At 38.3% G+C, this 24,930-nt stretch overlaps 1 protein-coding gene across 3 annotated transcripts; it reads right to left on the bottom strand.

Moving 5' to 3' along the window:
* Positions 1–1,661: 1,661 nt before the first annotated feature.
* LOC148870377 (uncharacterized) lies at positions 1,662–24,099 on the bottom strand. Of its 3 annotated transcripts, none has more exons than XM_088968460.1 (11): positions 23,808–24,099; positions 20,531–23,371; positions 20,288–20,417; positions 20,012–20,100; positions 15,755–15,996; positions 11,558–11,644; positions 11,267–11,465; positions 4,566–4,769; positions 4,325–4,466; positions 2,972–3,041; positions 1,662–2,873 (listed from the first exon to the last, which is right to left on the bottom strand). In XM_088968460.1, exons 1-7 carry the CDS (start codon positions 23,904–23,906, stop codon positions 11,345–11,347), a joined length of 3,609 nt encoding a protein of 1,202 aa, XP_088824586.1. In that variant the 5' UTR covers positions 23,907–24,099; the 3' UTR covers positions 1,662–2,873; positions 2,972–3,041; positions 4,325–4,466; positions 4,566–4,769; positions 11,267–11,344. The 3 variants fall into 3 exon arrangements, with proteins under 3 accessions (XP_088824586.1, XP_088824584.1, XP_088824587.1); XM_088968458.1 differs by having other exon boundaries at positions 11,366–11,465; XM_088968461.1 differs by lacking the exons at positions 1,662–2,873; positions 2,972–3,041; positions 4,325–4,466; ... (1 more) ...; positions 11,267–11,465; positions 11,558–11,644 and having other exon boundaries at positions 15,803–16,010.
* Positions 24,100–24,930: the final 831 nt, after the last annotated feature.

Here is a 24,930-nt window from a genome sequence, read left to right as displayed (position 1 = left end):
TCATTTATTTGACAAATCTTATAACAAAATTTCTTTATTTTAATTGCACTTAAAATTGTCTTTCACCTTTTAATTGTCCAATGGCCCATTTGATACATTTTTATAAAACTTTGTTCCTTGAATTTTATAATTTAGGTGGAAGCTTGACCTCATATATTCTTTTAATATATATAATTTCAACTCTTTTACACTACATATTCATATCTTTTCTTAATCTATGAGTTTGTCACTACAAGAAAAACACCAGAACCGCCAGCTTAGGTAGAAACGACCACCGCCTTAACTGGCTGGTCCAAGGCGGTTCAAAATCCCTAAAGCCGCCGGCTTAGCCTTGCTAAGACATTGGTCCAGGACTGCCACTTTAGATCTTGTTAGCGGCCAAGGCAGCAGACATCGACCTAAGTCCTATGTAGCCACCATTTTCGCTTATGTTTCTAATTAAACTGGTAGGGAAGACCGCGCTGCCTTTGGTATTGTTATTGGCTAAGCTGGCGGTCCTTGACTGCCACTCTAGATCATATGTAATTACAATTTTTTTATTGTGTTCATAGTCAAGTTGTCGGACACAACCGCTAGCATAGACCACTTTTTCCAGGAAAAAAAAAGTATACACATTTTAATTTCAGCATTTTTGTGGTACCTGCATTTTTTATTGATTTTGCATTTTATGTTTAATACAGCAAACCATTTGACAAATTGATATTAGACAGCTTAAATAAAAAACAATTTAAAATGAAATCTATTAATTCAAAAATTAAATATTAAAATATCCAAAAGAAATTGTTCAAATACAATATCCAATTGAATAGTACAAAAACTTAAAAAAATCAAATTCTCTAATTATGCAGAAGATCTTCCAATGCAATTCCACTTAACATATTGGCTGAACTTGCAAATTAAAATATATAAATATTAGAATTATATTCAAGTATTTTAACTATAAAGATAGAAATGGTAAATAAAATTTACATGGGCTGAATTCCATGGAATTAAAATACCAATAGTAGTTCAAACTATTCTATACCATCCATATGGGCATATTAGCAATGCATCATTTATAATTGGAATTGGAACAATGATCACAAATTAAAAAGTAAATCTTAAAGAGTTTTCTTTTAATGCCCAAATCTGTTGGAGGATTAATAAAGGAAAATGAATATTCAATATAAAGTTAAAAATTTTAAAAGAATGGAATTCTGTTGAAAATAAAAGATAGGAAAAGTAGTTTACAGAGGATCTTTCTACATTATGGAGAAAGAAAAGATTACCTTTAGTCAACAATGAATATAACAAGTGAAAGAGAGAGAGAGAGAGAGAGAGAGAGGATTTCTTTTAATAAGTATTAGAGAGATGCTAAATTGAATAGAAAATACATAGCTTTAGACCCAAACTCAACAGGAAAAGCTTTATGTATTCTTTTCGTTGGGTCAGGGGTGGTGGCTAAATGTTGTCCAATTGTTGATATTTAATCCGCTAAATTGAAAATCTTTATGTATTCTTTTATTATATGGCTATTTAATCCGCTAAATGTTGTCCAATTGTTGATACAGAAAAACGTGAAATAAGGTTTTGGAGAGATAACCAAACATTAGTCACAACCATAAAAGAAAAGAATTAGCTTGAAACCTGAACTCTTGGGCAAAAGAAGATAAAGTTGATAACTTCAAGTACACAATATTTTGAAACCTTCACTATCTACAAAAATTCCTCAAATTGTACGGGAATATGGAACTTAAACAAAGCGTCTATAAATATTCACATCCCCCACAACAAAAGAATTTATACATTTAACCAAACAGGAAAAAAAAAAGGCTTTCATAATTGATAAAATGCTTTCATTGTTGAAGAACCGTAGGTTTTTTTTTTGAAATCGCCATAAGGCATCATATTTCATTCAATCAAGAAATTGATACAAAAAAAGCTAACAAGGCCAATCAAAAACCCAGAAACAATTTCTCAAGAGAACAAAATATAACGATGGATGAAGGAGAACCAAAAGATCTTCTGCAAACGAGAAACGGTAAAGTCAAATCACCAACAGAAGTAAACAAGCACATTTCCAATCCACCACAGATGTCGAACAAAACTGACAGAGGATGATTCCAAAAGACTGCCGTCGCCGGAAAACGGCGAATGGAACTCATCATGAACAGCGTCAACTAGAGAACCGCAAATAGGATTCACCATGAATAGCAACTGCCGGAAAAACACGAACTGACAGAGAAAGAAACCAAAAGACTGCCTTCGCCGGCAAACAAAGAACTTGAACGAGAACTGCGAACAGATACAAACCACGAACAGAGAAACAAAACCTTGAGAAACTCAAGAGAAATCCTCGAGAAAACCTCGAGAGGAAGGCTCTCTCAAAACAGAGAGAGAGGGAGGAGGGAGAGAAACCAGAGGGAGGAAGGGGAAGGAGAACCCAGATGGAAGCCGCCCCCAAAGACTCTTTGAGAGCACCTCTAACAAAAAACCCTAGTGTATAGGTGTCAAGATTGAAAACCCTAGTGTTTGATGGGCGGCTCCCTTCAAGGTTGAAGAACCTTAGTGATTGACTGATAACAAACACTTTATTGAAGCCCCTGTTTTTGCATCTTGCAGTCAAATTCACAAGAAGTCGAAAGAGGTTCAGCTCCCCCGACTTTGCATCTTGCAGTCAAATCCATCTAAACTTTGTAATGGTCACATTGGAGATCAACCATCTAGTCATCTGTTGATGTCGAAAGAGGTTCAGCTCCCACAAGCCAATAATTATCTTCTTCCTATGGCACTTGAAGCAGTCCGTCTTCTTGTCTTTCAGAATATTTCCAAGCCCAGCACACCCTAAGCTGATATCACTGTGGGATTGCCTGTGTTCAAGTTAATCTCCCCACCTACCGAAATGAAACAAGGTCAGCACTCTAGAAGTAACATGAGGATCATCCTAGGACAAGTAGTAAATAGCTCAGGCCTGACAAAGAGAAAATGATACCACAAAATTTGGCAGAGCTGTCCTGACCATTGCACAGAAACTGCTGCCAGTGCTTGGACTTGGAGTAATACTGGCATGACAACAAAGGTCAATGTTTTAATCACCATTAAGAAATGACCAGTAAATCTTACAAACCCAAAATATGGAGGCAGGATGATTTACCAAGGTCATGGAAATTCACATGCCAATTCTTCCTACCATAAGAATTGGTGTTTTCTTTCTACCATACATTGTCTAAGATAAATGGTGTTTTCTTTCTACATCATAAGTGCTACTTCATCTTCGAAATTTATAACTTCACTTGAACTTTGAAAGAAAAGATTGAATTTCTTATTTTTATTTTTTATTTCTTTCCTTTTTCTGACAGGAGAGAGTATTAAATGCATGCTTGGTGTTTCCTTGGTAGACATAATTGAATGACAAGCTCCCCCTAATTGGCATACTAGTTGTGATCCATGCCAACTTTGCAGAGATGTTTTATACTAGACAGGATAATTTAGATGGCACTAGAAGCATATGGTCCCAACATAAAATTTGGATATTTCATAATAGACTTAGATCAGTTCTGCTGGGATCTGATGATTTTCCAACTCTTGGATCATTCACACTGCACCATTAGATCACTCAATGAAATTGAATTTCCAGCAATGTAGAACTTGGATTTGTCTCTTCTGTCTACAGCTGTAGGAACAAAGACAACAACATTTTTTCTTTTTCAATATTATTATTGGTCTTTTCTTAACAATAGCATGAAACATCCTTGAAATTATTAAAATGATAAAAATTGGTTTTCCTTTCCCCCTTATTTTACACGCAAAGTCATTGTTAATGTTCATGAACATAATGAATATGCCAACCTTCAGTAGACATTTATGTCCAACCAAATTAATAAATTATCACTCAATTATCTAGACATATCTGATAAATTATAGTTTGTAAGGCTTGGATGGTAATGATGAAGGTACATGTGATCCATCTATCCGTGCATATACCCATAATTTTACTTATTTATCTTGAACTAGAATCATATTAGGCATGCAATTCCCTCAGTAACATTTCTTCTTGGTACCTTATTTTGGCTAACAAGGGTAGCTGCCTAGGTGTGCTGACACAGAAATAAACTGAATGGATGAAAATAAGCATGTATTATTGTTCCAAACTGTTTTCATGGTTGAGTTGTAAACTCATAAACATTGTAAGAACAACCCTCCCATAAAAGAAAATAAATAAATAACAATCTTGTGAGCCATGTGTGGATAATTTGTTGTCTTTACACAGCATCAGATAGGGGCCATGAGTCAGTAAGTACATTGTAGTGAAGAACAGTTAGAGGAAATGAGAAGGGAAACGTACTCAATTGTTTTTTGTTTATGATTCCACTTTGGTTAATGTGGTATGCCCGAATAACTTTGGAGTTTGGAGACAACAATGCAGCTTTCATAATCAGGATTTTCATCACTCTGGTCAAACTTGGCCTCAAGCTTGTTTTAGTTTCCTGTAAAACAGGCAGAAATACATATTATGAATAAAACGCACAATCCATTTAAAGGCTTCTTTAACCTTTCCAGATAAGAGAGAAAGGACCCCAGAATACCTCCTGATATTGTGATTTTATTGATGTTTATGTCAGCAATTTTTGGCACATTGTGGTGTCCTGGAAATCCAGGAATGTGTATTCCAGAAACTTTAGTCTTTCAGAATTTGTCATTGTGGAGAACCCGAAGGAAGTGGTCCATGTATGGAGCACTTGAGGAATAGCAGGTAAAAACAGCCTCTCTACCCCCAACTCCATAAGTTTCTGACAGAAAACAGAAGGAAGAACATTATGAGCATTGTATCAACACAAACTAATTTATCTTCTCAACTTGTTCCCAATTTGAGCATTCTTTTTTCTAAAGTTGCAGCACATTACATATATGAACAGGCATACAAATTCCAGTGCCATTCAATGTAAATATAGAATATAAAGGGTGAGCAAATCACAAATGAATTTAAGAAACAGCAACAACATTTGCTTCTGTGCCACAATGTTTCTGCAGAGATTATTGTAGAGAACACTGATGTGGGCCCCACTGCAGTGGTCCCCACTGTGTTCGTAGGACAGCAGTGTAGTTATTTGTTTCAGTTATAGTAGTGTCAGTTTGAGTCAGTTTGTTAATTCAGTTGTTATTTATTTCAGCTTTTATTTACTTTATTTATTATGTAAGTACCAAGGGCAGATGTGTCCTTTCCATTATGTACTAAACATAGCCTATAAATATTAAGAGAGTGGCGGCGGCAGATCAGAAAGTATCTGTCCCTCCTTTCAACAACTTGTGTTCTCTTATTTCTCTTCTATTCTCTCTCCTTTCTCCCTCTTTTTCTTCTGTTTTGCAAACTTAAAACCTATTAACATTCAAGACTGATTACAGTCTTGATCTTCTACTTGGTATCAGAGCCTATCTAGGGCTTCTCATGTGTGTCTAGTTCAGCCGACCACATGAGGACTAGCTAGGGCTGGAAGTTTTGAAGAAGTTTTTCGGTGGCTGAATCTTGGAGATTACCAGGAGAGGTTCGCAGCAGTTGAAGACTTGCCGCGGCTTGCAGAGAGTTGGTAATCAGGAAGAGGCAGCGAAGGTTAGGGTTCAGGTAACCCTAGAAGACAGTAAACCGAAGTACATAAGTAAGTTTTTTTTACTGAGTTTCAGAGACTGCAATCAGTCGAGATAGGTTGGACCTATCTAGAAAGAGGGGCCGAACTGTGTTCAAGTTTGTTCTAGGGTTTGGCTTGCCGAACTGTGTTTAAGTTTGACTCTAGGGTTTGACTGTTGGGCCGATCTCCCCTCTTCAAAGGTGATTAGTTTTTAGGGTTTCATATTGCCCTACGACAAGTCCCACTTGTGCGGACTGCTTGGAGAGTGCAGCTGAGCACTTACTACAGACCTACAGTTGAAACCCTAATTTTGCTCTCAGCAGTGGGCCCTACAGTAGTGATTTCAGAAAATAGCATCTCAGATTGATAGGATGCCTGGTACTGTGCATGCCGATTGATTTCAAATCAGATTTGAATTGATTTCAAATCAGATTTGAATTGATTTCTTGCATATACTGTGATAGGCGATTGATTTCAGATCAGATTTGGGTTGGTTTCAGATCGGATCAGATCAGATTTCAGATCAGATCAGATTTGTGTTGGTTTCGGATCAGATTTCAGACTTGCTCGTTTGGCTCTGTTTTCTGGTATAGTTGCTCTAACCGTTTGTAGCCACTGAATCTTGATCAAAGATGGAGTTTAAGGGTTAGGGAGAAAGTAGTTTTGGAAACCACAGTTATGGTAGTGTATCTGAAACCGGGTTTCAAATTACGACTATGAGATTTGATGGGTCAAATTATTTGGAGTGGGCGCAATCAGCCATGATGGCTATTGGAGGAAGGGGAAAACTAGGTTACCTCTTGGGAGATGTGAAAGAACCTTCCAAGGAGGACCCAACATACACCAAGTGGGTTCAAGAGAACTATTTGGTTATGGCATGGTTGTGTAATTCTATGCAGCCACATATCAGCCGAAATTATTTGTGGGCAAAGACGGCCAAAGAGATATGGGATGTTGTGAAAGAAACCTATTCCCAACCCCTTAATGTTGCCAGAGCCTATGAACCGAAGTGTGAGGTGAACAGCCTTAAACAAGGAGAGAAGCCAGTTTCTGTCTACTTCTCTACCTTGAAATCCTTGTGGCATGAGATTGACCATCTAGAGACCCTTGAGTGGGAGAGTCCCAAAGATGCACAGAATCACAGAAAGCAAGTCGAGACGAATAGGGTATTTGAGTTTCTGGCTGGTTTGAATTCAGAATATGACATTGTGCGACAACAGATATTGACAAGAGATAGTGTGACCCTCTCTCAAGCATACTCCTTGGTGCATAGTGAAGAGACCAGGAGGAAAGTCATGATGTAGCCTCAGCCCTCTTTTCCAGCCTTGACAGCTATTAAACCCAAGCCAGGGGGTGACTCAGAAAGGGACCAGAAGAAGGAAGATAAACAGGATCTGGTATGTGAACATTGCAAGAAACCCAAGCACACAAAAGATACTTGTTGGAAGCTACATCCTCACTTGGTCCCAGCAAAACTAAGAAGGGTAATGCTCATATGGCAGTGAACACTGATTCAACATCCTCATCAGGCACATCCCTAGAGACTTTAGCTACTGTTCGGGCTGCCCTCATACAGTTGGAAAAGGAAGTTGGGAGTTCAGCTCAGCCATCTCAGTCACCATCAGCTCCTGGACTCGAGCCTCAGCTTACCATGCTTTAGCTCCAGGTAATACTGATCACTGCTGGGTAATAGATTCAGGTGCATCTGACCATATGACTAACTTGCCATCTTTGTTCACTTCTTATCACTTGTCCTCTGGCCGAGATAGAGTATCCACTGCTGATGGCTCTCTTGTTCCCATTTCGGGCAAGGGGGACATCAAGCTATCGGATACTATCTCTTTATCTTCTGTCTTGCATGTTCCTAAGCTTGATACTAACCTGCTTTCAGTTAGTAGTATTACCAAACACATGAACTGTTCAGTAACCTTTTTCCCTGACCGATGTGTTTTTCAGGATTTGGAGACGAGGAAGGTGATTGGGACTGGCCGTGAGACGAACGGGGTCTATCTGCTTGGAGAGAGTTCTCATCGGGAGGAGTCAGTGGATAAGAAGACTTTTGATTCCCAGTCTGTGAGTTCGGTTATGCTTTGGCATAACCGATTAGGTCATTTGTCTTTTAAGTCTTTGAAGAGTTTGTTTCCTACTTTATTTGAGTCTGTTGAGTTATCAAAGTTGAGGTGTGAGAGTTGTGAGTTTGCCAAACATTGTAGAACCTCTTATTCTTTAAGTAATAAAAGAAGTAATTCCTCTTTTGATATTGTGCATACTGATGTTTGGGGGCCATATCATATCTCTTCTATGGGTGGGTACAGATATTTTCTACTGTTTGTTGATGACCATACCCGGTTTTCTTGGGTCTATCTTATGCGTTCTCGGGATGATGTTCCTGCTCTGACCCAAAACTTCCATCGGGTGGTTCTCACTCAGTTTGCGACCAAAATCAAAGTCCTTAGATCTGATAATGCAAAGGAATACTTTGCTCAGCCATTGACCTCCTACCTTCTTAGCCATGGAGTTATTCACCAGAGCACTTGCCCTTATACACCACAGCAGAATGGCGTTGCCGAAAGGAAGAATAGGCATATCTTGGAGGTGGCTAGAAGCATTATGTTTACCTCCAATGTACCTATTCGCTTCTGGGGTGATGCTATCCTCACGGCAATTTATCTCATTAATCGAGTTCCTTCTCGGGCCTCATCATTCCAAGTTTGAGCCTAAGGCCTCCAAATGCATTTTCCTTGGTTATGCACAAACTCAAAAGGGTTATTGCTACTATGATCCAGTTTTAGGGAAATGGTTTGTCTCCATGGATGTCACCTTCTTTGAGGAGACACCCTATTATCCTAGGGTTTCTTCTCAGGGGGAGAGCAGTGAGAGTGGGGCTGTTTTGAGTTTCTTTCCTCAGGGGGAGAGTAGTGAGAGTGGAAGTGGGGCTGTTCCTTTACCTATTCCACTGGATAATGAAGGTTGTAGTGGTGAGGGTGGTCAGAGGGAGCCGGAGTTGAGAGTCTATCACAGGCGATGCAGGCAAGTTGATCCTAGTCTTCGGCAGTTCCGGCTAGCTCCAGTTCCTTCTACGACTCCAGATCCAGAGCCTACTGAGATACTTCTCACTGTTGCCACTTCCCCTCCTGTGGATGACCTTGATCTCCCTATTGCCATTCGCAAAGGGAAACGACATTGCACCACTTCTACAGCTCACAGTATCTCACAGTTCTTATCCTATGATCGTCTATCACCATCTTACCGGTCCTATCTCACTTCCATTACCGATGTCTCTATTCCAATAACAATGCAAGAAGCCTTATCAGTTCCAGAATGGAATGATGCAATGCAAGTCGAAATGGATGCCCTGTTGAAGAATAATACTTGGGCACTGGTTGACCCACCAAAAGGAAAGAAACTGGTGGGATGCAGATGGGTGTTCACTGTGAAGCATAATGTTGATGACTCTATTGAAAGGTACAAAGCCCGGCTGGTTGCAAAGGGGTTCACTCAGACTTATGGTATAGACTACTTGGAGACCCTTGCCCCAGTAGCCAAGTTGACCACCATCCGAGTTTTGTTATCCCTTGCATCAAATCATTCTTGGCCCCTGTTTCAGATGAATGTTAAAAATGCCTTTCTGAATGGAGACTTACAAGAAGAGGTTTACATGCAGTTGCCTCCTGGATTCTATGATACAGAGACAAGTAAGAAGGTTTGCCGACTGAACAAGACATTGTATGGTTTGAAGCAGTCACCTAGAGCCTGGTTTGATAGGTTCAGATTAGCCCTTGGAAGGTTTGGTTATGTACAGGCCCAGTCAGATCATACACTATTCATAGGTGGAGTCCTCTCTGACACTACTAGCAGTATATGTTGATGATATTGTGGTGACAGGAAATGACAGTCATGAGATTGAGTCCCTCAAACAGCTCCTTCATCAAGAGTTTGAGGTGAAAGATCTTGGTACACTACGATACTTTTTGGGTATTGAGGTTGCTAGATCCAAGCAGGGGATTTTTATCTCTCATAGAAAATATGTTCTAAATCTGTTGGCGGAAACTGGAAAGTTGGGTGTTAAGCCGGCTGATACACCCATCGAACAAAATCACAAGATTAGTGCAGAGGGTGGGGAGCCTCTTGAAGACAAAGTTATGTTCCAACGGTTGGTTGGAAAACTTCTATATCTCTGCCTCACTCGGCCAGATATCAGCTATGCAGTTAGTGTTGTTAGCCAGTACATGCACTCCCCTAGAACTTCTCATCTTCTTGCGGCAGAGAGAATATTAGCATACTTGAAGAGATGCCCGGGTAGAGGTATATTGCTCAAGAACAATAATCACATGAGGGTGGAAGTCTATACAGATGCCGATTGGGCTGGAAGTGTTGATGACAGAAGGTCTACCTTTGGATATTGTGCCCTGGTGGGAGGTAACCTTGTCTCTTGGAGGAGTAAGAAGCAGAGTGTTGTTTCCCGCTCCAGTGCTGAAGCGGAATACAAGTCAATGGCTAATGGAGTGGCTGAAATCTTATGGCTGAGGTCACTTCTTGAAGAGTTGGGTATTGACTATGAAAAGCCCTTAATGCTGTATTGTGATAATCAGGCAGCTATTAATATAGCCCACAACCCAGTGCAGCATGACAGAACTAAACATATCGAAGTTGATCAACATTTTGTGCGAAAAAGGGTCACATCACAAGAAGTGTGTCTTCCGTACATCACATCTAATATGCAGCTCGCGGATATCCTCACCAAGGCTGTACCAAGGAAGAAGTTAGAAACAGACCTATCCAAGTTGGGCATGATAGATATCTACTCCCAACTTGAGGGGGAGTGTAGAGAACACTGATGTGGGCCCCACTGCAGTGGTCCCCACTGTGTTCGTAGGACAGCAATGTAGTTATTTTTTTCATTTATAGTAGTGTCAGTTTGAGTCAGTTTGTTAATTCAGTTGTTATTTATTTCAGCTTTTATTTACTTTATTTATTATGTAAGTACCAAGGGCAGATGTGTCATTTCCATTATGTACTAAACATAACCTATAAATATTAAGAGAGTGGCGGCGGCAGATCAGAAAGTATTTGTCCCTCCTTTCAACAACTTGTGTTCTCTTATTTCTCTTCTATTCTCTCTCCTTTCTCCCTCTTTTTCTTTTGTTTTGCAAACCTAAAACCTATTAGGATTCAAGACTGATTACAGTCTTGATCTTCTACTATTATTATCCTTTGTTTCAAGACATTTCAACAATCTGCACATTTTCAAAACAACCAAGACAGTCTTAACAACAATACTACAGACAAGGCTGTAATTAAGTTGGATTTGGATCATTATGTACAAATTCCATAATTTCCATATTATGTGAGACAAATCCATTCAACCTAAACATTTAAGATCCCAAAGCAAAAAAAAAAAAAAGATCTAAATTAGAATTGATTCATTTTTTACCTATACTCAGATCTTTATCCAATCTGGATCACCATTTGATCCATGTGCCTTTGATAGTTAAATGCCACAAAATACTCAACTTGTTCATAATAAATAAATTAAAGGAGGAATAGTGAACTGTGACATTAAAAAGTACTGAATGTAAGCTTATTTTCTTTCTGGTAAGTACAGTTAGGGGTGCAAGTTGGGTTAGGAATTTGTTAAATCTTCAATGGACCCAAATCCTAACCTGAGCCTGATGTATTTGAAATTCTTCGAGTTGGGTAACCCAACTTGCAGCCCTTGGTACACTTAGATATTTATGTAGTTAGTTGTTCATGAAAATAACCTTCTCGAGCTCATTCATCAAAAGGCGGCACATCCCCATTCGGCGAAATTGGACTCGAGTACCAATAAGGGGTACTTCTGCAACTTTTTCACCAAAGACCCTATACAGAGGGACAATCAAATTTCAGATTATCATAACCTAAGAGAAAGAGAGAAAAAGAAAAGAAATGCATGATGTGACAATGTTGCATACCTGACAGTAGCCACAGATATTATTTCATCTTCCCTCTCCAAAAGCACTGTGTAGAATCCTTGAAAGTTCAGTCGGTTCAGTTCAGAGCTACAACATGCATCAGCATTTTAGAAAGAGGCAACAATGCTCAAGTGTCAAAGAGAAAAGGAGAAATTAGTGGAAAAAGGATATAAACAGAACAAAGATAATAAGAAAGCATTTATTATAAAGGCAATGATGCTTTAGGTCTTGATGCAAAGAAAGGATTAATGACAAAAGAACTTTGAAAAATAAGTTTGAAATATAACATATTAAGGGACCATAATTAAGAAGTCCAAAACTTAATTAAAACAAGACAGACACCTTTCCACATGAGTACCATAACAAAAACAATAATAATAATTTGAAACTATAAGATTTAAATTAAAATGTATACATAAATGAGAGACACTTGGATCTAGTACAAGGAGCTGTGCCTGGACCTAGGGCCTAGTTGACTAGGTGCCCGCCTAAGCCATAAGAATTTCATAAAATAAAAAGCTAAGTTTTGCCTAGTTCCCTGGTTTTATATTACCATTCAACATGCATGTTAATTGAAAAAATTAGATATTCTCTTTATCAAAAGCTTTAAATTCCCTCTCAAAAAATGGAAAATAATCATGTCTAGGACATAGTATTTCAAATATATTGATTCAATACTTTGAAAGATAATACTGATATGTATATTTAAGACAGCAATTTTCAGTTCATTCCTTCTATAACAGACTGTCTCTTCAGCAGGAAAATGCTTTCCCTTGAGCTAGAATATGGTGCACCCACACCCCCTTCCCCTTGAAAATAGGTTTCCTAGTCTGGACTGTATCACTTGGAATATGCTTGACTACAGATCAGTTGATAAGAAGAGGGTTGCATTTGATTAATGATCTATGTTCTCTTTGTAATGAAGTCCTGGAATCTTCAAATCACCTTTTCATCCACTGCAAATTCTCTTACCAGCTGTGGTTTATGGCATTCTCTTGCTTTGGAAATTGGAATTTACTTCTACCTTCCTGAATCAGTAATACAGCTGTTGCAAGGACGGAGACTGGAGGGTATGAGCAATAGGGGTAAGATGTTATGGAATACTTATGGTCTATCTGGAGGGAAAAGAATCATCTTATTTGTGACAGCAAATACACTGAATTGGAATAAATAAAGAGAAAACTTAAAGGAGCATTTTATGTTCTTGGTTAGGTGTACAAAGGGCTTTTCAGGATGTCCATCTTAGCTCTTTTTTGGAAGATGGACCTTTTTTTAGATAATTCTTCTACCGTTTTTGTATATTCCCAATGTATAGGCTCTCATTGTATATGGACCAATGTAATTCCTTTTTTCTTATTAATACAATGCAATACTTTACCTTCTTCAAAAAAAGTATTTAATAGAAATTTTTCATAATATAATGCTATACTTCACTTTCTTTTTTCTTATTAATATAATGATGCCCAATGCACAGGGCTCCCTCCAATGCGAGGTCTGGAGAGGGACAGATGTACACAGCCTGACCCCTGTGGACACAAAGAGGCTGTTTCCAGATTTGAACCCTGATCATCCAGGTCGCAATGGAACAACCCAACCATTGCACCAAGGCCCACCCTCAGAAAATTAGCTACCAAAGAAGGCTACAATTTTATATAATAAAATTTAAGATGGAGAGTAAGTAAAAGAGGAAATAACAAAGGTGGAGCCGCTGTTTCATTTAGTGTAAGAGAGGGAATAGAGATAACAAAAAAAAAGACTCTTTATATTTCTCTTCTTTCTTTTTCCCTTTCCAAAACACTTCGATCTTTTAAATTTAAATGGTAAAGCTTTAAAACAAATTATCATATTATATGTAGTAATGTCACAAAATGTATTCAAACACATATTAGTAAGATGTAGCCATATGAATGATATTATAATAAGGAGCTCAGTGCCCACCTTGTCATTATGTTGCCTGGGGCCTTGTTGCTATAAGCAAGGCATTCGAACAAGGCACCCAGCTAAAGTTACCTAGTCACCTAGGCAACTATTGCCATCTATCTCATGTTTCAAGGACCAAGTCTCAGCATTCAATGGGTCCTATAGAAAAACTTCCATTGCATCAAAAAATTAACACAGTCCGGTGATTCTTAACCATTTGATTTGGGCATTATTTTAGAGATTTTCTTTACTTTAGGATAACTATTTTACAATATCCAAGTAAATACAATAAGATGATATTAATCTTCTGTCCATGCTGACTCTTACCTTGGCCAATCTACTAGGTGGGACCTATAAGACGGTGGGTTACAATCCTAAAAACATGGGATAAGTCTCAAGTTATAGAGGCCCCAGAATTTGGGTACAGTCTCTCCAAATCAAGATTTACTCTACATTTTTACATGCATACATACATAAATACATGCATCAGCAGCAGCATCTAAGGGGCTGTTTGATAACAGTTGAAGTGATGGAACTGAATGACTTATTGCTTTGTTTTTAGTGAATAATTTATTAAGGAGGTTGTGAGCCAAGTTGGGTTGATTAATGTACCTCTAAATATTTTATTATTTGATTATCTTATCCAGTAAAAGGCTATGTAATATTTCTTTTAATTCAGCAACTTCAGCCATTATCAAGCAGCCCCTAAGCCATGTCCCAATTATATGGGGCCAGGCCGGCCAGCTACATTGAATCCTGTTCTGCAATTCCATTCTGTTCAGTATCGTGAAATGGATAATATGTAATGTTAATATGAGCAACTCCATAATAACTTGCATATACAATATACTAATATGAAAATCTAAGTGTGTAATAAAGGAAGCATATAGACTCTAAGTGTATGCTACATGTTGCATATAAAGGGTGGGAGCATGTACTTTGCATGTGGAGAATCAACATTCTAGATGGAAACATTTACAAAGTGAAGGTGTTCCTTCACCCATGACCAACAACTTCTTCAAGTGACAGAATTTTTTGATAGAAAGAATGATAACAAACTCAAAAGTATAAAAAGTGATAGGGGGAATATAAGTGCCATGGATGGATGTATGTTAGACCAACCCCAAATAGTTGGGATTAAGGCTTATCTGAGGCACATGAACTGTCTCATAAAACATTTCCTTATGTAATTAACTGTTTAATACATTTTTTGTTAACAAATGGCAATGCTAAAGCATGGTATTAAATTTGAAGAGATATAGGATGGATATAACTAGAAAAAGTTGGCCCAACCCAACCTGAAAAAACAGGGTTAGGGTCTCATATTTAGCTACCTGAATTTGAGAATGACCTGACCTGACCTGACCCGGAAAAAACCAGGTTGGGTTGGGTCATGGATCAACCCGTTGACCCAATTGTTAGTTCTAATTGGGACCATTTATGTATTGTTAGAAGTTTCCACTCTTTAACTTACCTTTATTGTTTACTCCTTTAATTGTTAAATGTTCAAGTTTTTTACTTTATTTCTGGAAATTTAAGGTTAATTCCTTTAATTTTGGAAATTTTCATGTATTTTTCTTTATTTTTTAAAATTGCAATTATTTTTTGGGATGACCCGAATTGACCCGTGGGTCAACCCTAACCCAAACATTTAGGGTTAGGGTTTAGCATTTGCTGAGCCAACCTGAAATTCAACCTGACCTGAAACCAACCCAATGTGTCTTAAACCAACCCAACCCAATTGCCAGGTCTAAAGATGGGAGAAATACACATTAGAATTTAATGCCATGTTGACTTAGAGAGTGAAATTTGAATGCCAAATTTAATTTCTTTTGTTAAAGTACCATTAAATGCAAAATTTAAGATGACAATCAGTTAGAAAATCTTAAATTACTTTTAATACCCCTCACCCCTACTATTTATTATAGAAAGTTTAACACTCTAAATATAGTTGTTCTATGCCAATATTTCCCTCTGTTTCTGCTAGTTCTACTACCATTAAACCTGTCTTTGAGAAACAAGAGCATACATAATTGCCTCATACCACAGTTACTACCTTTTGTTTATCAGGCTATTTTGAAAGTTGTCACCCATAGTTAAAATAATTGAAGATAAGGAAGTGAAAATGTGAGTATCATATGTAAGTTGCATATTATTATATAGTTTATACTAAAAACAAAAGATAAATAATGTAAAGTTGCTCTGGATAAATGAGGGTCATGAAGATCACCGATATCAGAACTAAAAATATTTTAGTGTGTTAAAGAGGTAGCTTACCATTTACTGAATATAACATCTTCAACAAGATCACTCTTGGTTCGAGGTTCTTTAATAGGCTCAAAACATTCATGCATTACACTAAGTGCAACATTGAGCTTGCTATGATGCTCTGTCGTGTCCTCATTACCAGATGAATCAAGGCAACTATCATCTTTAATGGATTTCAAAAGAGTCCAAGAAAAGTTACTCATACCCACAGAAAGTGGTTTTCCAATAAGTTTTCTAAGGCCCATAAATATCTGCAGCAAAGAGACTGCAATATCAGAAATTACATGATGAGTGAGCTAATAGTTGGAAATGAAATTATTCATTATATTAGTCATCTCTCCAAGAGTTCATTACCTATAACTGTACAAGTCATAGTATCTCATAAATGATGCTAACAAGATTTTAACCAATATAATTATTTATGTCATACACTATCTGATGTTAACCATATTAAAGATAAAGGAAAATATATGGCATGTGATAAGGCTGATTGCGGACCACCAGGCCTGGGGGAGCAGCCACAAGGTTGATTCAAACTGGCATGTCTATACATTTAAGTATCAGGCTCAGTCAGCCACATGCTGTTTACTGTCCCACCACTTGAAAGTTTGGGGGTTTTCTCCCATGTCATGAATAAACTTTCTTTGATCTGGTTACTGATCAAAAAAGAAAAAGAAAATAAATAAAATCTAATCCACCATAAGTAATAGAAACAACCAACGCCCTTTTTACATATTCATTCTCCAAAGCAAGGATATTTTGTTAGCTATAGCAAAAAGAGATTCTGTAGAAGCAAGAATTAGCAGATGATCTCTTAGAAGTAACAATTTATTCATGACATACCCCTGATCTCTTAGCAGATGATCTCTTAGAAGTAACAATTTTTTTGAAGAATAATAAGAAAATTCATTAAACAGAAAAATTGGATACAATCCAAAGCCAATAGGTAGCAATACAAGCAAAAAATAACTCTGGTCTAGAATATATAGGCTGAACCAGAAACTGAAACAGATTACACAGGTTGAATTTCCATCATACTCCAGAAATTCTCCCCCAAACTTGATCTCCTGGCTTGATCAAAATCTGGGAGCATCCAAACCCAATCCGCTACTAGCTTTCCTACCAGAGCCACCAAAGTTTCAGTACTTTTAGCTTTGTCTTCAAAAAGCCTTCTATTTCTTTCATTCCATAGGACCAACACACACCAAAGGGGATGCAGCTCCAAACTATCCTTGCTTTCCTTCTTCCTCCAAATCTTGGCCAAGAGGAAAATTTTTCTTCTGTAGACCTTGGCTGAAACACTCTTTGCCCAAATAGAGAGGAGTAAAATTTCCAAATGATTTGTGCATTCTTACAAGGGAAGAATGAGTGGAAAACAATCTCTTCATCCGAACAGCATAAAACACATACATTTGCTAGAGAGAAACCCCTACTTTTTAGGTGGTCAACTGTTAAAATACTATCCAAAGCAACCAACCAAGCAAATGCTTCCGCTCAAGGTGGAACAAGGTTCCCCCAAACTCCTCCCATCCAATATGAGTTCTGAGACCGGCTGATCCTTCGCCATTACCAAGTAGAAGGATTTCACAGTGAACACCCCGTTCCTGCACTCTTTCCACCACAGTCCATTCCTCAAGGAGGGTGAAACCTCAACCTTCTGTAACTTTTCCAACAGATGATTGCATTCTTCTATCTCCTGATCCAGCAATGGTCTCCAAATTTGGGGCACAAAACAATCTGATCTCCCCTCATTTTGAAACACTTATCAACTGCAATGTGATGCTCAGTCTGCCTGTACAGCTTCGAGAACACATCACACAGCTTCCCCACATCACAACACTCATCCTCCCAAAATCTTATCCTTGACCTATCACCCAACTTGAACCTGACTGCAGCTTTGAACTCTTGATTTGAACCGCAATATCCCTTTCCAGACACACACCCTGTAAGATCTGGAAACCTCCCTTGACTCCCACCCAAACCTCACCAGCCCATATTAACTACAACCCTCCTCCATAGAGACTCCCTCTCCAAACCTCCACAGCCACTTACCTAAGGGAGCCTTGTTGAAGATTTTGACCCTCCTAATACCCAAACCACCATTTCTTTTTGGCCTACACACCCTCCTAATACCCTCTGAAGTTTCTCAAATATTTATTTTTTTCTCTGTAGAATTCCTAATTTATTTCTAAGAGTCATATACAGTTTTTAAAATTGCATACTAGTTGTTCTAGGAACTATCTTTTAGAGTCTAACCACACTCGAGCAGTCTGTGTTTGAGGTCAATCTAGTTCTATTATTGCAGAAGTCACTATTTGAGTTGAAATGCTATTTAACTAAATGAATAAAAAATACCGACTAAAAAGTGAAGAGAATAAAAGTTCTTGAAGTCTAAGGTTTCTGTATACCATGTATTTTGGCAATTATAATGCACTCACATGTTGCTTTAAGCTTTTCCACATTCTACATGTACACCATTGCATAATTGTTGCTCATTGTCACACTGTTTTGTTCCACAGTCCTTTTTGGCAATAGAGAAAAAGAAAATTTTTACTTTTTTATCAGTAGAAAAAGAAAAAAAATATTCAATAACAAAAAGGATCACAATGTAAAAGCTACAGGTGATGATATATCACCCAAAGAAAGTGAAAATAACAGAAAAGGCCAACAAAATCCGAAACAGGATCATACAATTAACTTCAATCCCCCTCCCAATATCAATATTCATTACATTCCATGAACTAGAACCGAAGATTGTTTACTATCCCCCTCAAAATCTGGAAGAATCATGATCCATTCTATAATCCTGTTACATATTCTAGAAGCAAGATGATCATGAGATTTGTGTGTCTTCAAAGATGCCTCTATTTCTTTGTTTCTAAAGCTCCCAACAAAGTACAACAGAAACATAGCTCCAGATAATCCTTGCTTCCCTATGTCCATTCAAGGCTGACCAGCATACAACAATTTCACTTGAAGATCTTGGGATCCACATGTCCATTTTGAGGATTGAAAAACAGAACCCCCAAATAATCCTTGCATAGCAGCAACCAAAACAAAGGTGAAACACATTTAGACAAAGATAGCATCTTCCTGCCAAATGATAACATCTACTCTTGATGTGATCTTGTGTAAGAATATTGTCTAGTGACACTAGCCAAGCAAAGGCCTCTACCCTAGGTGAGACAGGATTACCCCAAACACCTTTTACAAAATCCCTTTCTACTTGATTTCTTGCCAGGGCATTGTAAAAAGACTTCACTGTGAACACTCACTTACTACATTCTTTCCTCCATCTAGAATCAACTCTTTCCAAATTCAATTCTGCTCTCTGGATCTTAGAAAGAATATTAATACGTTCCTCCATTTCCTAGTCAAAAAGAGGCCTTCTGAACTTTGGGCACCACACCGCTCCATCATGAGAAACTTCATAGCATTGGGCAATTGAAATGTTTCTACAACTCAATCTATACATTCTTGGACAGAGATCACAAGGCTTCTCAATCCCCAGCCAACCATCCTCCCAAAACCTAATGTATATATATATAGTTTTAACAATAGAAGGAAAGATTTACCAAGCACATACACATTATCATTCTTATCATTTTTAAAATATACATATGTGACTTCAGTTATTTTAAAATTAAAAAAAAAAAAAATCAGTATGCTCATTGCTGCAAACAGAAATTAGTTTAAGTGGTCAGTGGTCCCAACCAGAGGTGGAGCCAAGGGAAAAAAAAAAAACTTTCAGGGGGCCAGAAAAGCTTGTAATAAACTAAAAATATGTAGGGTAATTTGATTGGTAAGCTGCATGGTTACATAGGATTGTTCCAGTTTTTTTTTTGCTTTTTTTTATTGCTACATTTCCTTCGTAAATGATTGATAATACTGACAAATCTTTTCAACACAATGACCCATGCAACTTTAATTGTTACATTGCTGGATAGTAAACCTAAGAACCTCAAGAAATTATGGATTTTCTTCCAAGATGTCATTATTCTAATTTTTGCTTCCCATCAGTTATTGTTTGGGTCAATTTGATTGTATATTTTATTAGATCCATTTTTTTCTTCATCATTACATGAATACAAATCTTTTGAATATATGGCATAATATGCTTATGAAGAAAACAGACACCAAATGCACAAAATTAAGCAAGGACTACAAAGATCAAAGGTAAGGAGCAAACAATAAATTAGATTAAGACTGAAGTTCCACTTTCTTAACAACCTTGGAAGAAAATAAATATAGACAAATTTCAAGTACCTTTTCACAATTTTTACTGCAAAACCAATTCCCTTTTGGACAACTTTCCACTTTTGTATGTCCTCTTCTCTTCAAACATCCAACATGATCTACATCAAACTAAATATATAAGTATACCTTGAACGTTGTAATTCCAATTATGCATGCATAGGCCGAAACATGTACATACAAACGTAAGTCTACACAAGCATACACACACAAAGACAGGCAAGGATGATCATGAAGACAAGCAGACAAACAGACCACACATATACATGAGGTAAGAGTTGAACTCACATTCACGTTCACATTGATCACAATAAAGAACAGATGCATCTGTAAATTGCTCAGTTTTTCCATTGAATTCACTCTTGCCACATATCCCACATCGGCAGGAAGGACAAAACCATTTTCCATCAGGAAGATCCTACCCAAAGCAAAAAGATTTTTCAATGAGATTCACTGATGTAATCAAATTTCTCATAAAAAGTTCAAATCATTAGAACCTATATATGACTATAGGAATAAGACAAAAGGCACCTTTAAACCGAGGCAGCTCAAATGGAATGATGATGGGCATTGATCACATAATAATAGTGTGCCCCCATAGTGGCAGACTGAGCATATGTAATCATTCTCATAGCTGTGTCGATTACTCTTGATTCTCCTATGTAGTTCTGGTTTTAACATCTTCGGCTTATTAATTTGCTCTTGGCATTGTAATAGAGACCTTCCATCTTCCAGAAAAATATTGGCAGCAGGTCGGTGATAAGAGCCACCTGCATGAACCCCAAAGCCACTGAGAGTAAACACCTTCTGGCAACAACTGCACTTGATTCCATTACATGTAATACGCCCTTCTGCCATTGGAAGACAATTCTTTCTCCCAATGTAATGCACTTTTGCCCTTGGCAAGACCATGTTGTTATCTATCAGCCAGGATAGAATGGTTCTAGGTGTGTGATGCATAGGACTTGATCTCATAACTCGCCTTGCTCTTTTGCTTGATCGCAGGCTTCGCAGCACAGAAGTTGGGTTGGTAGAGTCTAAGTTCTCTGCTTGCTTAGTTAGTTGTGATGAACCACAAGACTCTGTAGAATCTTTTTCAGACTGATAGTCTGGCAGCGGCATACTTTCCTCATATTTCTGACATATAATTTCTGATGCAAATTCTGCAACAACTAATTGGTGCTTGGAAACCTTCCTTGCAGTCACTCTCTTCTTTAACTGCTCAATTATGGTACTACTTTCAGGACACCCTCCTCCAGTAATACATCCTGCACAAGCTGTTCGAAGAGAATTATAAACTTTCCCTTTTGGAGAACAATAGCGCATCTCACGGTGCCCATTCTTATTGACATACCAGAATTTCCACCCAAGGGATGAGAGATGTCCCCTTGATTTTGATCTCAATTCTGAACTTTTAATTGCTCCAATTTTGTTATATTCTTTTGTTTGCTCCTTCAATCCAATCAGATACCAAACTATAACTGCTCGAGGGCAATGTTTCGGTTCAATATGTACCATATCCTTGCAAGGTTCTTCAGTTCCCACGTCCTCCTTGATTAACTGTTCAGTTCCCACTTCCTCCCTGTTTAACATCAAAGTTTCTGCACATAAAGGGGAGGCATTACCTTCGCATGGCAAAGAGACTGGTTTGGAACTAGAATCCAATAGCTCTGCAGGTTTACAAGCCAAAATTTGTTGGTCATTATGGGGGTTCTGAATCTGAACATCTTGTGTAGACTCCATCAAGGCTTGGCAGACCTGAATAAGAGAAAGATAGGGCTTCCCTTCAGGTGAGGTAAAGCGAAATCTGTACATTCTCTTATATTTTTTATATTCAACCTTCCATCCTAAATATAAGAGGTGCATCTTAGCTTCTCGGTTGGTACCAGTTTGTTTGCTCCTATTCTTTGGATTACGTGAATATTTAGCAATTGCATCAGGGAAGTAACCAGCTCCAGGAATCAGGTCAGGGACAACAGGTAGCCATATACTGTTGGCAGCCAGTTGCAAATGTGCAGGTTTGTTATTTGGCTCACTACAACTTGAATCCTTTCTGCTTTTATGATCATCTTGAACAGATCCTCCTCCTTGAGCCTCACTTTCTCTGCTGAAGGTATTTTCAGTTTCCTCTTTGCCACTTGTAATAAAACCCACAAGGGACATTGCATTTGCATTAGGAGTTGTAGGATTTCCAATGTGCTCGTTGCTAGTTGGATCATTTCTGCCCCAGTGACCACCTGCTTTGTTTTGAATGACTCCATGAGTGGCATCTTCAATGCCCAATGGAATTCTGACCCCTTCTTCATTAGCACTACCACTAGCACAAGCAAATAGGTCCAAATCCGAAGGTAACACCAATAAATCCTGTGGTTGCACGAATACATCTTCATCATGGCTGCATGAATTGGTGCCATTCAGTGGATTAATAACCAACCCCTTATCCTCTGTCTGAGAAATATCACCTCCCTCCGCATTCACCCTAGGTTCCTCTAACTGACAACCAAAACCAACATCACTTGCAGATAATCCCAAAGGGCTAATTTTCCTTTTTTTAGTCCGTGAATCAGTCAAATATCCTTCAGGCTTCAAAATAATTTCTCCAGCAGGTTCAGAAAGCAGTCCTCCAGAAACACCCCCGGTTAATGAAAATCCAGGCTCAATGGTTTTCCTCTTTTTACTCTGCACCTCAGCCAAATCCTCCACATAATCAGAGTTGATATAGTTCAGAAATTTTTCCACGTTTAGATCCATATAGGCACTTACAACCTCCCTCACCAAATTGTCCCAGTCCCACAGGTTCGTCATAGCAGTCCATTCTGAAATTTTCTCCAAAAATTCCTCCTTAGTCCTTACATCGTACCAAATCTGCTTCGGCGAAGCAAATTGGGGCCAATCCCGCTCGTATTTTTCAAGTACTTCAAGAAACACCCATAACCCACGAGGCTTCCACTCTTCCGTCACCTCATTCCAGTCCTGGGTAATTCTAAGCTTATCTATACCTAGTCTCATTTCGTCACCCAAGTCGGGGAAGAAGATCAGCCTGCTGAGAGAGCCATCGTCGTGATCAAATACCACGCCTTCCCACCAAGCACATTCGTGAAATGCGTCAACGCATAGTCCATAGTGGAAGCTCCATTCGTCAAAACGAAGACGAGGGGGGACCGACCTTATACAGCCACGATAGTTAGGGGGAGTCCGACTCCTGGGAATGGAACCTTCGATGGCCGGTGTGACGGTAACCGATTCAATGAGCTTCGCGGAGCCGTCGTCAAGATGAATGTACTCGTACTCAATATAACGGAAATTATGGCCGCAGTCAATGACTTCACCATTGTGCCACGACCCAGCGAACCCATCTTCCACACTCCTTACCTGCAATCCCTCTTCACTATAAGTAAACGAAAATAAAAGTGAAAGCGAAACACGGTGATAGACTAGCTTGTCACCATTCAGTAAATAAAGCAAAAGTTCCTCCCCACTCAATCACTCATGAAATCGGGACAGAAAAATCCCAACAAAGCACGGCGACCCTCAACTAGTTCACCAAAATGAAGCAAGAGAATAGAAGCAGGTAACCCGGATAAACAAGACAATGCATGAACAATGCAGCTATAGTCAAACGAAGAACAATTGCTTCAACTCCAGACAACACACACACACACACAAAAAATGAAAAAAAAAAAAAAACTGGAACGTAATAAAAGAAACTCAAAAAAGAGAGTACCCCACAACATCGGAAACGCAAAAGAAATCGCATAAAACACAGAGCCCAACATTTTAACGAAGGAAAAACGATGATACGGTATACCTCAACTTTGTCTCCAACAAGAAGCTTTCTTCTCCTTTCGATCCTCTTGCGATTTTTATTGTTTTTAGGATGGTCTTCAAGCTCAAGTATAGCCGCCATTAGCAAGCAAGATTTGCAGGCTAAACACACTAAGCATTAACCAAAGAAAATAATGGATTTAGAGAGAGAGAGAGAGAGAGAGAGAGACGGAGACAGCGTGAATGAAATCTCAGAGGCATGCATAAGAAACGGCGATGAGCACGGAAGAGAGAACAGAACAATTCCTGACTTCGTGGCCAAGAAAGAAACAAACCCCTCGTCAAACTAGTCTCCTATCCTATTCCTAAGTCCTAACTGAGAGTTGAGTTGCGTTTTCGGGATTGCAATTTCCCGCACATTGGGAACATCTCTCCTCGTACTTGCACGTGAATGTTCTCAATGTACGGCTGTATAGTGTTCGTGTGGCGGTGTGGGTAGCAGATCCGAATGGACCGGGGCGGAGCCTTTGGACCCTTTTCAACAAAATAATAATTAAGAAATGATGGTCTCTTCTCTCGATCTCTGGGAAATTTGCTTGGTTTCGCACAAAATATTCTCGACGGTATTATACTTTTATATTCACCTAATACGAAACTAAGGTCAAAGATCTAAACGTACATAGTTTAACAACGGACCAGTGTGGTGCACGTGAAAATCTGAAATATTTAATATCTTTATTTTTTATTTAATGCTGATTTATAAAAAATAATTATTATTAATTGAATATGAATAAATATTTTTTAATAAATTTAATTTTATTAATAATTTATAGTAATTCTAATAATTTTATTCTTTTTTATTTTAAATGAAATTTTTATTAATTTTAAATAAATAAAAATAATTATAAAAGCTATCATTTTTTATTGATTCCATTAATAATTAACAATTATATAGGAATGACAACAGGGTGGGTTCAGGGCATGGCATCCCATCCCTTTCCCTACCCCATAGTCAAGACACTCTACCCCATCCCCGCCCCGTACCCATTATCATGCAGGTTCAGGGCAAGGTAACTACTCCTCAATGTCGGGCGAGTTCAAGGGCAAGGCACCCCACTCCTCATCAAGGATGGAAAATCCTCAAATTTCCTTGCCCCTTCCCCAAT

Source organism: Nelumbo lutea, chromosome 2, assembly GCF_056320005.1.
Source record: "Nelumbo lutea isolate HS-2025 chromosome 2, American lotus-T2T, whole genome shotgun sequence".
In the NCBI taxonomy this organism is placed as follows: Eukaryota; Viridiplantae; Streptophyta; class Magnoliopsida; order Proteales; family Nelumbonaceae; genus Nelumbo; species Nelumbo lutea.
This window is presented reverse-complemented; position numbering and strand designations above follow the sequence as displayed.

Excerpts from the sequence above, each read along its gene's own strand:
- LOC148870377 (XM_088968458.1), bottom strand. The coding sequence starts at position 23,906 with ATGGCGGCTATACTTGAGCTTGAAGACCATCCTAAAAACAATAAAAAT. Across the intron at positions 20,101-20,287 it reads TGATCAATGTGAACGTGAAT|ATCATGTTGGATGTTTGAAG; the intron begins GTGAGTTCAACT and ends AGTTTGATGTAG. Across the intron at positions 15,997-20,011 it reads GCAGTAAAAATTGTGAAAAG|ATATTTATGGGCCTTAGAAA; the intron begins GTACTTGAAATT and ends TCTTTGCTGCAG.